At 35.7% G+C, this 12,930-nt stretch overlaps 2 protein-coding genes across 3 annotated transcripts in view; both read left to right on the top strand.

Moving 5' to 3' along the window:
- grm2a (glutamate receptor, metabotropic 2a) overlaps positions 1–3,508 on the top strand; it is a 33,568-nt gene extending 30,060 nt beyond the window's left edge. The window contains exons 4-5 of the mRNA XM_084426371.1: positions 1,405–1,582; positions 3,324–3,508. Of these exons, the coding sequence (XP_084282497.1) occupies positions 1,405–1,582; positions 3,324–3,397 (252 nt within the window). The 3' untranslated portion in view covers positions 3,398–3,508. The remainder of the gene's footprint in view (positions 1–1,404; positions 1,583–3,323) is intronic.
- A 1,494-nt stretch (positions 3,509–5,002) lies between these two features.
- parp3 (poly (ADP-ribose) polymerase family, member 3) lies at positions 5,003–11,925 on the top strand. Of its 2 annotated transcripts, XM_084426373.1 has the most exons (12): positions 5,009–5,106; positions 5,574–5,616; positions 5,809–6,001; positions 6,147–6,272; positions 6,376–6,555; positions 6,683–6,827; positions 8,051–8,271; positions 8,500–8,655; positions 9,099–9,179; positions 9,461–9,638; positions 10,642–10,785; positions 10,906–11,925. In XM_084426373.1, the coding sequence occupies exons 3-12, from the start codon at positions 5,819–5,821 to the stop codon at positions 11,082–11,084; spliced, it is 1,593 nt and encodes a 530-aa protein (XP_084282499.1). In that variant the 5' UTR covers positions 5,009–5,106; positions 5,574–5,616; positions 5,809–5,818; the 3' UTR covers positions 11,085–11,925. The 2 variants fall into 2 exon arrangements, with proteins under 2 accessions (XP_084282498.1, XP_084282499.1); XM_084426372.1 differs by lacking the exon at positions 5,574–5,616 and having other exon boundaries at positions 5,003–5,106.
- The last annotated feature ends 1,005 nt before the right edge of the window (positions 11,926–12,930 follow it).

Genomic DNA, 12,930 nt, shown 5'->3' with positions numbered 1-12,930 from the left:
TTCAATTTTCTTTAAAAAATTCATATTTTTATTCAGCAAGGACGCATTAAATCATTTCAATTAAATGTATCAAGGGAAAAAAATGAGGCATCAAAATAAGAAAAGTTTCTTGAGCAGCAAATCATCATATAAGAATGATTTCTGAAGGATCTTGTGACACTGAAGACTGGAGTAATGATGCTGAACATTCAGCTTTGCCAACACAGGAATACATTACATTTTTAAATATATTAATTTAGGGAACAGCTATTTTACATTGTAATAATATTTCACATAATTATGTTTGTTATGTTTGGTCAAATAAATGCCTTGGTGAACAGAAGAAACTTCTTTCAAAAACATTACAAAAACATACTTTGAACAGTAGCTAGTTTATATACAACAAACAACAGAATACCGTGATTGGTCCAAATGAATTATTCTAGAGCCATGTAATATTTTTTGAGTCTCTTTGAAAACCAGATTTCCATTTGCAGTTGGGTTCTCGTCTGCGTGTTTGTTTGTGTACTTACTGTAGCTGAGTCGTTCAAGAATAATGATGATCAATTATGGAGGAAAATCAGATTACAACACATGTCTCACTCAGTGTGATATTCTTTATAAAAAAAAGTGCATGTTTATGGAGACAAGAGCAAGGCTTGCTGGGAAAGCATACAAGACCTTTCCAAGCACATCTCTCTGAACGATGCATTATTTAAGGCCTAAAGCATTTTGGTTCATTCTGACGCATTGCCGCACTCAAATAAACACTTTTAAATCTATTGTACTGAAGAAAGAATGAGCTACTCTTTGTTCATTTGGTATTGAGGAAAAAATATATTTAATTCAGTGCAGCTGAACCATGTTTTGTAATTATTTAACAAAGGTCATATTGAAGTTTTTCCGATGCTTGACCCTGAGAGGATTGTTAACCACAGCTTTTAATATCTGTTGCCCAACTGAAAGAGGATAGCAATGGCATGACCGTGGATTTGAAACCCAGGGAATGCACATACTGATAAAAATGTATAGCTTGAATGCACATCGATTTAGATAAAAGTACCTGCCAAATGAAATGTACACGGATACAAAGCAAACATCTCAGCCAAAACAGAGAAAATCTTAGAAACGGTTCCTGTTGATTCACCCCCTCTCTCATCAAAATGTTATTTGGCGATGCATGTCTCTAATACCTGTATTAGTATGCATGAGATTGCTTATACACGGCACACACACCTGCTTTGCACATGGATTCATCCTCTTAAGATACATCTTTAGCCGCTAGGCTTTGGCAACACATTTGGAATTGAGTTCAATGGAAAAATAAATTCAATCCCATGTTAACATCCCTGTTGAATATGAATACGCCAGTCAGGTGGTATCACGGTATAAATGTAATCGCTTTTTTTGTGTCTACTCTCTCAGGTACAGACCACTACCATGTGCATCTCTGTGAGTCTGAGTGGTTCAGTGGTGCTGGGCTGCCTCTTCGCTCCCAAGATTCACATCATCCTCTTCCAGCCCCAGAAGAACGTCACCACGCTCAGAGTGGCCACCACTCGATTCAGTGTGACCACTGGCCCTGGCTCCAGCTTCTCTCAAGGTAGAGTATAATTTATGATCTCTGTCTTTAATATACTAGCATCATCGTAAATATAATCAATCAACAGCTGCAGCTGTTTAAAGCGTAACTCTCGCCAAAAGGGTATATTTGAGAATCTACCCGAGGCAAACTTTAGTTTAAAAGCATAATTAGGATGGAAATGCCACTTTTAAGATTGACCGTATTTTCATTTTCGGTCAAATTGCCTTTTGAATGGGAGTGCTAGGGGAACTACTATGATAGCATCAAAATCGCTATTTTTAAACACTAAGAAGGCTCGACACAACATGAAACTTTGCTGGAAGTATCACCAGGGGCTCTACACATGATCTCAAGCATTGAGAACATTGTTTGTGTACACAGAGTTTACTAAAAAGAAAGGTTTTAAACAACTCACTGTAGCTGTTGTTGTTTCCGGCCGCCGGCATTTTGACAGTCAAAAATAGTCGATCTCCGAATGCGAATGAACTGACTCTGAATTTTAGTCAATATCAATATTGTCAAAGGTCAATATTGATTTTCACTAACGACAAAATAACAAATTATCCGTGAATTTATATGGAACTAAGATTTAAGAGCTTTCCATCTTTACTCTCCTCCCTGTTACGTTGCATTCGGAGATCGACTATTTTTGACTGACAAAATTCAGCCGGAAACAACAACAGCTCCAGTGAGTTGTTCAAAATCTTTCTTTTAGTTACTCTATGTACACAAACAATGTTCTCAGTGCTCGAGTTCATGTGTAGAGCCCCTGATGATACTTTGAGCAAAGTTTCATGTTGTGTCGAGCCTTCTTAGTGTTTTAAAAATAGCGATTTTGATACTATCATAGTAGTGCCCCTAGCACTCCCATTCAAAAGGCAATTTGACCGAAAACGAAAATATGGTCAATCTTTCATTGTAATTATGCTTTTAAATGAAAGTTTGCCTCGGGTAGATTAACAAAAAGACCCTAGGTTGCATTTTGGCGAGAGTTACGCTTTAAATCAAGCATATTCATCAATTTTGTGTCGAAAATATGGATTGGCAATGTCTGAACTGCCTTTAGAAATGAAAGATATTGATCAAAATATTCAGTATTGTATGATGGCAGAGCAATATTGGAGCAGAACATAAAGTATCATTGGACCTGTGAGTGCAGATATGTGGCTTTATTAGATTACATTGATATTACTGTAGCACTGAAACATCCATGAGCTTATAGGATAGAGTGCATATGTGAATCCCTTAAAATGGGTATTTCACCTCAAAATCAAGTGACAAATAAATAATATTTAGCATTATGATGTAAATATTTGTTTGCATAATGACAGATAATTCCTCTCATTACTGTAATGCAAAAATACTCATTCTCAGTAATGTTATGTGACATTAATAAATATATTGAACATTTTTAATTTACATCATGGTAGTATTTGTGATAGTGCTGCATTACAAAAAAATATATATAATATGTATTACAGTAATAAAAAATAAGGAGAATTTATAAGAAATATATAAAATTGGGTGGAAAAAAGTGGTTAATTATGATGAAAATAATGTCAAAAAGTAAAAAAAAAAGTAAAAAAAAAAAAATATATATATTATTATTTTTTTCTATTTATGCAATGTTTTAATAAAATAAAAATATGTTTTAATGAGATTCACCCACATACTTGAAAACATCTATTGAATGGCAATGGCGATACACTGTGATTTTGCAACTTACGATATCTTCATATTATTGAAAATGTCTTTACAGCCTCGGCCTCCAACGTCGTGCCTACAGTATGTAATGGCAGAGAGGTAGTGGACTCAACAACATCGTCACTCTGAGAAACAGGATTCCTGTTTGTTTGCCAAATGCAGTATACAGATAAATCTTATCTTCACTAGTCATGAAATCAAGTGTTTGCTAGTGTTGAGGAGGCTATTCGGAATAAAGAATGCCTGTTATGTTGTTCTCAACGTGCTGTGACAATATCCCATTTTGTTTCTCTCTCTCTTTCTCTCTCTGACTAGTTAGATGATATCAGTGGGATGCCAGTTTAAACTCTTTTTATGGAAACCATAATAAAGTCTTGTTTGAGATATGGAGTTAAGATATAGTAAATCTGTTTAAAGTATTATATACAAGATGTTTTTAATGTAGATTTATGGTGATTCTGGTTTGTGCTTTCTTGTAATTTATGTAAATAAAATGTGTTTTATATTAATACAAGCACTCCTCCTGGTCATTTTAACTTGATATTATATTATATTATATTATATTATATTATATTATATTATATTATATTATATTGTACATTTGTACAATTAAGAAAATTACACACATCAGCTTTAAAAGAATTAAATATTTATATGCAATGTTTATGGTATACAGAAACTTGTGCATTGTCTCCATCTAGAGGATGTAGGTGCTCATCACATCAAATTGGGTGAGGTTAAACTAAAATGATCAAGTGTTGGGCAATTGGGTTTTAATATTAATTCGTTTTTTAGATGTTAAATGCTAATTTGTTGCGCTGTACAGGTGATTTGCAAGTGCAATAAATGATGTCCCTAATTTCAATACGCATAAAGTCATTTCATTAGCTACCATGTTAGAAGATAAATAAACCAGTAGGAAAAATAAAGACAAAATACTGCATATGCTGCTATTACTGCACTACAAATGTAATGCACATTCATCAGTCTACCGAAGGATCATGTCTCATAGACAAAACATCATATTTATATACTTTAATAATAACAATGTCCACATAGGCTATCACTGACCCATGTTACAAAAAGGGTAATTGATATATTGCACACTCAATCACTGGTGGTGAAATGACAAAAAAAAAAAATTGATTTTTCTTTTTGTGTGATGGTTATATCTGCAGTCATTTTCTGCCTTAATATTTTTAGCATTTGTAAACATTAGGACTATTAGTGTCCATAGTAGGAGGATTTTCATTTCTTTTACAACATACAAGTATTTTTTAACTGCTTCCATTCAAGCACAATGCCAGCATTATAGCTTACATTAAGTGAGAAGTACAAAGGTTGGACGTTGGACTAAAATTATTTACGCAACCTCATGTTATATTGGGGCTATTAAAGTGTTTGAAGCAACATGTGATGCAAAAAAATGTAAAAATAAATAAATAAATAAAATAAAAATAGAATACTAGTAAAAATAATTTTAACTATTTTGTTTTTGCAGGATGTCCCTTTTAAGATACACAAAGACCATGAAACTTTGTGTCAGAGAAGTACACTAAAAACAATTGTACTAATGAGAACAATGTTTATTTATTTATGAACATTTTCATCGCATCTCAAATGGTGTATTTTATGAATTGTGAAATGTGTCTGTTTTAAAACATTATCTACAACTTTGGTGACATAAGCTGTCATTCAAAATAAAAAATATATCTGAAATCACTGACATGTGAGGGAAGGGGTGTGGCGTAAAGTGTCAGAAACACGGAAGTCAGGCTGCAGACAGTCCCGAAGTGAGAGAGTGAATCTGCAAACTTTATCAGCACCCTCACTAGCAGGTAAGAATCATTCTATCTGACTAATAATAACATCTCGAATAATTTTTAACCGTTATATTGCTCTGTAGACTATGTGTTGCTACAGCTATAGCGCTGCAGGTGGAGTGTGCGTCAAAACACGCCATAATAATAGCTCGCCGCGTTTCTGATTTCACGTATTTCACATTATATGTTTATTTGTGCACACATTTGTCAGTTAGTAAATGTTCTTATTGTTTATTAGACGCACCCCTTGATTTCTATGAATCCATTTTCAGTGCCTCTCATAGGCTGCCAGGAAGATCTACGTCACTTACAGTAAACTCCAGCATGTCCGAACATGTCTCAGCAGGACTGTGTTGATTTATTGTTTACCATATTTAAAAATTTGATGTCATATAATTTCCAAACAGTGTGTTTGAAAAATGTTGATTAGATATAACAATAAATAAAGAAACATCTGGTATATTTTCTTAATACATTTTCAGGTGTCCATGTTAGAAGTTACACGTGGCAAAACATTTCTCAAAGGTGAAATAAATTCACCTATATTTTAAATTAATTGTGATATTGCAATAAAAGTAAACTAAAATAATTTTTAAATGAATTTTAAACGTATTAAGTAATGCATGCTGCAGTATGTCACTACGTCTTACTTAACTGACTCCATAACTGCTGATCAGTTGTTGATTGAATGTTTATATACTATATTTATGAACAAAGAGGAAAGAGGATGGCACCTAAGAGAAGGGCAACATCAAGCACCAAAGCTGGAGGGAAGAAGAAGGTAAAGGAGGAGCCTGAAGCTCCACCAAAGGACAAGTTCACATCTGCCAAAGAGGCCCTGAAGGCAACAGGATCGCGAGTGAGGGCCACGAGGAACCCTGACAGCTTCTGTCATCTATCAAATGCTGAGGTGAGACCGAACAAGTGGTTAAACAACAATTGATCATGTTTAAACTACCATTGATGTCTTTGGTTCAGAGAGAATTGTGAGTTTTCGTGCAAATTATTGCTTGCCCTGAATCACCGAAAAAATCTTGTGTGATCTTAACCAACAGGTTCATGAAGATTACGACTGCATGCTAAACCAAACTAACATTGGAAACAACAACAACAAATTCTATGTAACCCAAGTCTTGGTGTCTGGAGGGAAGTACTATTGCTGGACAAGATGGGGCAGAGTGGTACGTTGCTTTTGTCCATCGAATATGTCACAACACAATGTGCATAAATGCTCTTGTAGCTTCTAATGGATGATGTACTTTTCCTGTCTTTCACTGTTTTCAGGGAGAGTCAGGCCAGAACAATTTAGCTGGTCCATCTACCGCTGATGCAGCCGTTAAGTGTTTCGAAAAGAAATTCAAAGAGAAGACCAAGAATAACTGGAGCGATCGAGAAAACTTTGTCTCGCATTCTGGGAAGTACACACTGATAGAGGTAGATGGGGACCAGGATGCAGAAGTGAAGGTAATTTAGCTTGTTCATTAAAGCAGCATTTAATGAATTTACTTTATTACACCCTCAATTGAAGCCGTGTCCTTGTTATTGTCCAAAGACTAAAGACACAGTTTCTAATGTTTTGTGTTTCCTGCAGGTGGATACTGTAGACGGTGGAGATGTGAAGGTGAAAAGCGAACAACACGTTCTGCCTTGTGCGTTGGATGTGGCAACTCAAAGGCTCATCCGATTCATCTTCGACAATGACATGTTCAAGGAAGCCATGTCCAGCATGAACCTGGGTTAGTATATTGTGATACAGCTTTGAATAATTAGGCCGTGTGTCCACCAAAGCGTTTTTAGCCAGCTGAAAACTTAGCTGTGGGCGCTTGAGAGCATTTTTTTCCGTTTAGACGCTTTGCCTGCTATGATACGAAACATCTCATTTTATAGAATCTTATTTTTACAGATCGTTTTTTTCTGTATTGTTTCTATATAAAAATGTTGATACAATGTAAAGTATTTGCTCTGGCTCTTGTTTTAAATAATTTTTTTCTATTATGCTTGTCATCTGTTGACACTGGTCAGTGTTGTTTTTGTCCCGCCCCTCCTCCGCTGCGATTGGACGGCTGGGTAAAAAGTGACAGTGATGAGCGCTGCGTACCCAAAGTTGAACATTCTTCAACTCTCGTCATCCGTTCAAAAATGCAGAGCGATTCAGCGTGAAATAGACGATCAGTGCCTCGTTAGGCGTTTTAAAAACATGGCGCTCCAATTGAAAACAATTGGAAAAATACACTAGCTGCGGGAAAAAGCGCTTTGGTGGACACATGGCCTCAGAGTGCCCTTTTATGCTATTTTAAAGGTTCCTTTTTGTTTTTGAGGTCTCCAACAGTAGGTTTACATGCATCCAAGGTCTTTAATTTTCTCATTGCAGCATTAACTCTTTTCTCACTGTCTGAAACGGTTCGATCAAAGATTCGGCCTCTCTAAATTTTATGCAAATTTTATACAAAACTACGTAGGTTTGTGCAGGAAGTAATATTGGAATTACTGAGGACTCATTTCAGTCAGTTCAAAATCGGATTTTTTTTTGGGATACAATAACGCAATTTGTCGTGCACTTTGATCTTTGAAGCTTTGCAGACCTTTTACATTCATAAACAGCTGAATTACACACTACATTTAAGCTAATATCTGAGAAGTCCCAGTTCTTCTGTTCCTTTCAATAGGCATGTTACTGGGGTTCTTTTATAACTTGTTTTTGATAGCTGGGAAAAAAAAGTAATATTTTAAAACCTCAATGAAATAGCCTTCAGATCACTCAGGGATTCATTTCCCATTTTACATGTGTTTCTGAAAGCCACAGGGGGGTTTTGCATTGTGATTGTAAACTGAAGATGGTACTTTTTGCTGCCTATTTGAGCCCTATCTACCACTTTTCTGAGCTCCATCTGTAAGATGGAGATGGATACGATCCATTTTTTTGTGAAGGAGTTTCATGTGTCACATATTTCTCTGTCAGATATTAAGAAGATGCCTTTGGGGAAACTCAGCAAGCAGCAGATAGCCAAAGGCTTTGAGGCTTTGGAGGAGATTGATGCCGCAATAAAGAAGGGGGAACGGAACAAGTTAGAAGAACTCACCAACAAATTCTTCACCATTATTCCTCATAACTTTGGCCGCAACAGACCCCCTATCATCTCTGATGATTCTGTTCTTCAGGGCAAGAAGGAGATGCTTTTGGTGAGATACATAGCAGTTACTGTGCACTGAGAATGTTTCGGTTTCATGAAATAGGGGCTATTTGTCACACTTTTTAATGTGAATATTTCTCAGAATAGATTTATTTGTTAAATCATACAATGTTTGGCTACAAAAATAAACATTGATCTTGTGTGTGTTTTTAATGGCCAATATAGAGTGCTTTGCCATCTCGATTAGAATGAACTTTCTTTTGCTTGTATCTTGTAGGTTCTTGCAGACATCGAGGTTGCCCAGAGTCTTAAAGCTGAATCTGAGAAAGCCACAGAAGAAATGAAGGACGTGGTGCCTCATCCAGTTGACCAGAATTACCAGTCTCTGAAATGCAAGCTAAGTTTGCTGGATAAGAAATCGAAGGAATATGAGGTTTCAATGCACAGCAACATTTATAGTCCACATTGGATATCAGGAATTCAAAATCTATTTTAAATCTGGTCAACAAACTTTTAAAAGAATAAATGATGCAGTGTTTATTATCAGCATAACACTGACATTTTTTGTCAGAATGTCTTACTTAAGAATATGACCTAGAAATATTATAATAGCAAAATTGTAAATATTGAAACGTATTGTCAACTTTTAAACATTTTTTTTAAATGCAGAATTTCCAGATTTTTTTCATGAACATATATTGAAAAAATAATTAATGATTTTATATTATTTAACCTTTGCTTTTTTAAGTCTTTAAGTTATGAGTTCAATTATGGACATTTACCAAGCTTGATCAAATAAATTGATTTATAGAAATGGGTTGAAATAAGTGCAGTATGCTCAGAAGTTCCTTTTTATCTCTCTTTTTTGTATTTAAGATAATTGAGAAGTACTTGAATGCCACTGGACGCGAAGGACTCACTTTACTGGACGTCTGGGAAGTTGACAGAGATACAGAGGTGAATAGTATTGCGTAATTTAAGTTTAAAGTTTATGCATAGTAAGCAGTAAACGATAAAAGTAAACAGTAAACTCGTAACAGTAAATGTCAAAAAAGTGCAAATGCACAGTAATTTTTTCCATTAGAACTCCTGTTAGGTTCCCATTAGATTCCTAATTTCATTTCAAACCAGCAGTGAGCACTCGGCCTCAGTGGGTGTTGAATTCTGTTCATTACTGAGTCCTATTATCCTAATTAAATCCTGTGTGTGTGCGTGCATGTGTGCATTTGCTTGTGTAGGCTGAGCGCTTCAGGGAAAATGATGCATTGGAGAACCGGAAGCTGCTTTGGCATGGAACAAGCGTGGCCGTGGTTGCAGCCATTCTGAAGGGCGGACTTCGTATTATGCCTCATTCTGGTGGACGTGTGGGCAGGGGAATCTATTTTGCCTCTGAAAACATCAAATCTGCTGGCTATGGTGAGAAACGGGACCTTCTTTGCATCAGTATAAAAGAATATAAACACATATAAAGTTTGATTAGATACAACATGGCAACACAATGGCAAGGATTGCTTGTAGTAGGGCTGGGCGATAAATCGATTTGATCAATTAACTCGAATGTGTAGTTTACGTCGACTTGTTGGAATGAAAATCTGTTTTCTCTTTAACATCCGCTGATGCTCCCCTCTGGGCTCCCGTAGTTCCGAACGGGCTCAGCGTTTGCCATAGAGATACACAAACAACATGGCAAATGAACAAGACCGTGGCAGCACGAGCACACCCGCCAAAAACATTTACAAACTGAATCCGCAGGGCTGGCAACTCTCAGCATGAGACTCACGCAATCACTTTTTACACGCTCTCACGACACACATCCATTTTCTCACGCAGAGAAAAATCACGAAGCAAAGAGGACACTGACACCGACAGACAAGACAGAGAAGGTTACTTTTGATATGAAACAAATTCTCAGCTCTCAGATCTGTCTCAGATTTGGCTCTTATAAATGTGACATGACAGATCTCAGTTCAAGTGGCACGTGAACCGATCATCTGTTACTAGTTAATAGTAAATAAACACGAATGATCAATAGGTAATTTGACAGGTACAGTTCAACTTACCGAAATGTAATAAAATCGATCAATCAGTATTTTTCAACCGCGGAAAGAGGTCCATAAAACAGCTGGAGAACAATATGTCACGCAACGTTACATTTACCTCAGGAAAGCCATTTAATGACCATAGCACGTTAGTTGGACTTAAAAAAAAAGCTATAGAGGAGTATTGCTAATCAATTTAAATCGTGCATCGGAATTATTGTGAAAAAATCTGGGATTTCTTTTTTTTAGGTCATACCGCCCAGCCCTAGCTTGTAGTAATTATTTCCCTGCATTCCTTCCATTTCCAGGAAACATTGGTAATGTCGTAGGCATTATTAGGCACTTTTTATCTCTAAAATATTTTTTTATTGTGTTTGCAGTGCATCCATCCAACAACATCGGCATCATGTTTCTAAATGAAGTTGCTTTGGGAAAAGAGTACACCATCACGCAGGATGATTCCAGCTTAAGGAAGGCCCCCGCTGGCTATGACAGCGTAATTGCACGCGGAAGCCAAGAGCCAGGTTTTTCCAAATATAATCAAAACTCATTACTTGTTTCTCTTAATAGACTTGTACATTTTGTTAAATTCTGCATAACATTAGGTCTTAGCAATTTCAGTCTTTTTTTTTCTTCTTCTTCAGATCCCTCGAAAAATGTCTTCATTGAGTTTGATGGTAAAAAGGTGGAAGTTCCTCAGGGAAAAGTCATAAAACAGCCACAGTACGAAAGAAGTTCCTTCTACAACAGTGAGTATCTCATCTATAAGGAAAGCCAGTGTCGCATCCGATACCTCCTGGAGTTGAAGTTCAATTATTACTAGAGCTGATTTGAAAACATGGAACTGTATCTACATATATAGCTTCTTATAAATGGCACTTATGCTATGTGGTTTCATGCTCACATACTGTAAAAAGCATTGAATGTTTGAGTTAATTAGTCAGAATGTCTAAGAAATATTTGATTATTACATTACATCTTTATCATGTACTGTAAACTTTGGTTGGTGTAGCCTGTACTTCCTATCATTTCTTATTGTTATTCATATTAGAACCGTCGCTGCAGGTTTCTGTACTGTCATAAAAACAAGTTAGTATGTTCACCTTTAAACATTTGAAAAATGTTGAATAAATGTGCATTTTTATTTTAAAGAGCATAACATTTTCAAAAAGGGCTAAAATGAAGAGAATATAAAATATTGTAATTGCTTTTTTCAAGCTTGTTTGGAATTTTTCCCATTGAATTAAATAGTCTTATTTTACACAGACTAAGAGTATTTAAAAAAATATTTCTAAAGTATGATTGAAGCCTAATTCATTTTGTTAAGAGTATATTTTCTTTTTCTAAAATTGTAATTTCTTTTAAGTTTATGTTCATGCAATTATATGCATGCAAGCTGCTCATACATGGCTGACAAGCACGGCTTATGAAGGAAGTCTAATGCTAATATGGCCCTTTATATTTGTTTGGTCAGATGTTTGTTTTATCAAGCATTTGTTTGAAGCTCTTTATATAATCCTATTGCACTACACAGTTAATAGATATTATTTCATTGTTATATATTTTTTTTCTTTTATGTTGTGGCGAGCTTTGAAGTAAAGTTAATGTTAATGTAACTGCTTAGTACTGAAAAAAAACCCCTGAAGATAATAAATCATTATAATATACTTGTACTGTTGTGTTCTCCTTTTAACCAGTAGATGTCACTTTTCAAAATGCTTGAAAAGCTGGTGGTTTTATTAAGCATGTCCCATTAGATCCACAGCACTGTATGTTAAAACTGTTCACAAAGGTTTTAGTTAGATTTTCATTATAGAAATTAATAATTTGCTAGACATTATATGTGCATTTATAATCAATACATATATTGTTCTGAGCTGAAGTGAAGACAGCAGTACAATGACAGTTTTTGCCTACATTCTTTAATAACCATATATGCCTATTTAATACAACCTAACAACAGAGTTAATATTTAATATTACAGTAATTTCACCTGACCCTATGTTACAGAATATAAATGACAAAATGTGCAAAAAAGGCTCATATAATATAAATAAATTTGAAAACACACACTCTCTCTCTCTCTCTCTCTGTCTATAAATATATATATATATATATATATATATATAGGTGTTGGACAGTAAAAACTGAAACGCCTGCATTAGTCCACAGTAATATATTAGTATGGTGTAGGGCCTCCTTTTGCGGCCAATACAGCATCAATGCATCTCAAAAATATTCAGATGTGGTGACTGTGCAGGCCATGGGAGATGTTCAACTTCACTTTTATATTCATCAAACCATCTGTCACAAGTCATGCTGTGTGTATTGGTGCATTATCATGCTGATACACTGTACCAACTTCAGGGTACAATGCTTGAACCATTAGGTGCACATGGTCCTCCAGAATGGTCCGGTAGTCCTTGGCAGTGACGCCCATCAAGCACAGTAGTGAATGCCATGATATTGCAGCCCAAACCATCACTGGTCCACTGCCGTGCTTCACTCTGAGCAGAAACAGTCTGGGTTTTGAGGCTTTTTTGGGGGATTCTCCACAACGAAACTCCCATGGATGTGGGAAAGACTGTGAAGGTGGACTCATCAAAGAACAGTATGTTTCGCATTATCCATAGCCCAAGATTTGCACTGTTGGCACCATTGGCACTTGA

Source organism: Rutilus rutilus (assembly GCF_951802725.1).
Source record: "Rutilus rutilus genome assembly, chromosome: 12".
Classification (NCBI taxonomy): Eukaryota; Metazoa; Chordata; class Actinopteri; order Cypriniformes; family Leuciscidae; genus Rutilus; species Rutilus rutilus.
Note: the sequence above shows the minus strand (reverse complement) of the source record. Positions and strands in the feature narration are given on the sequence as shown.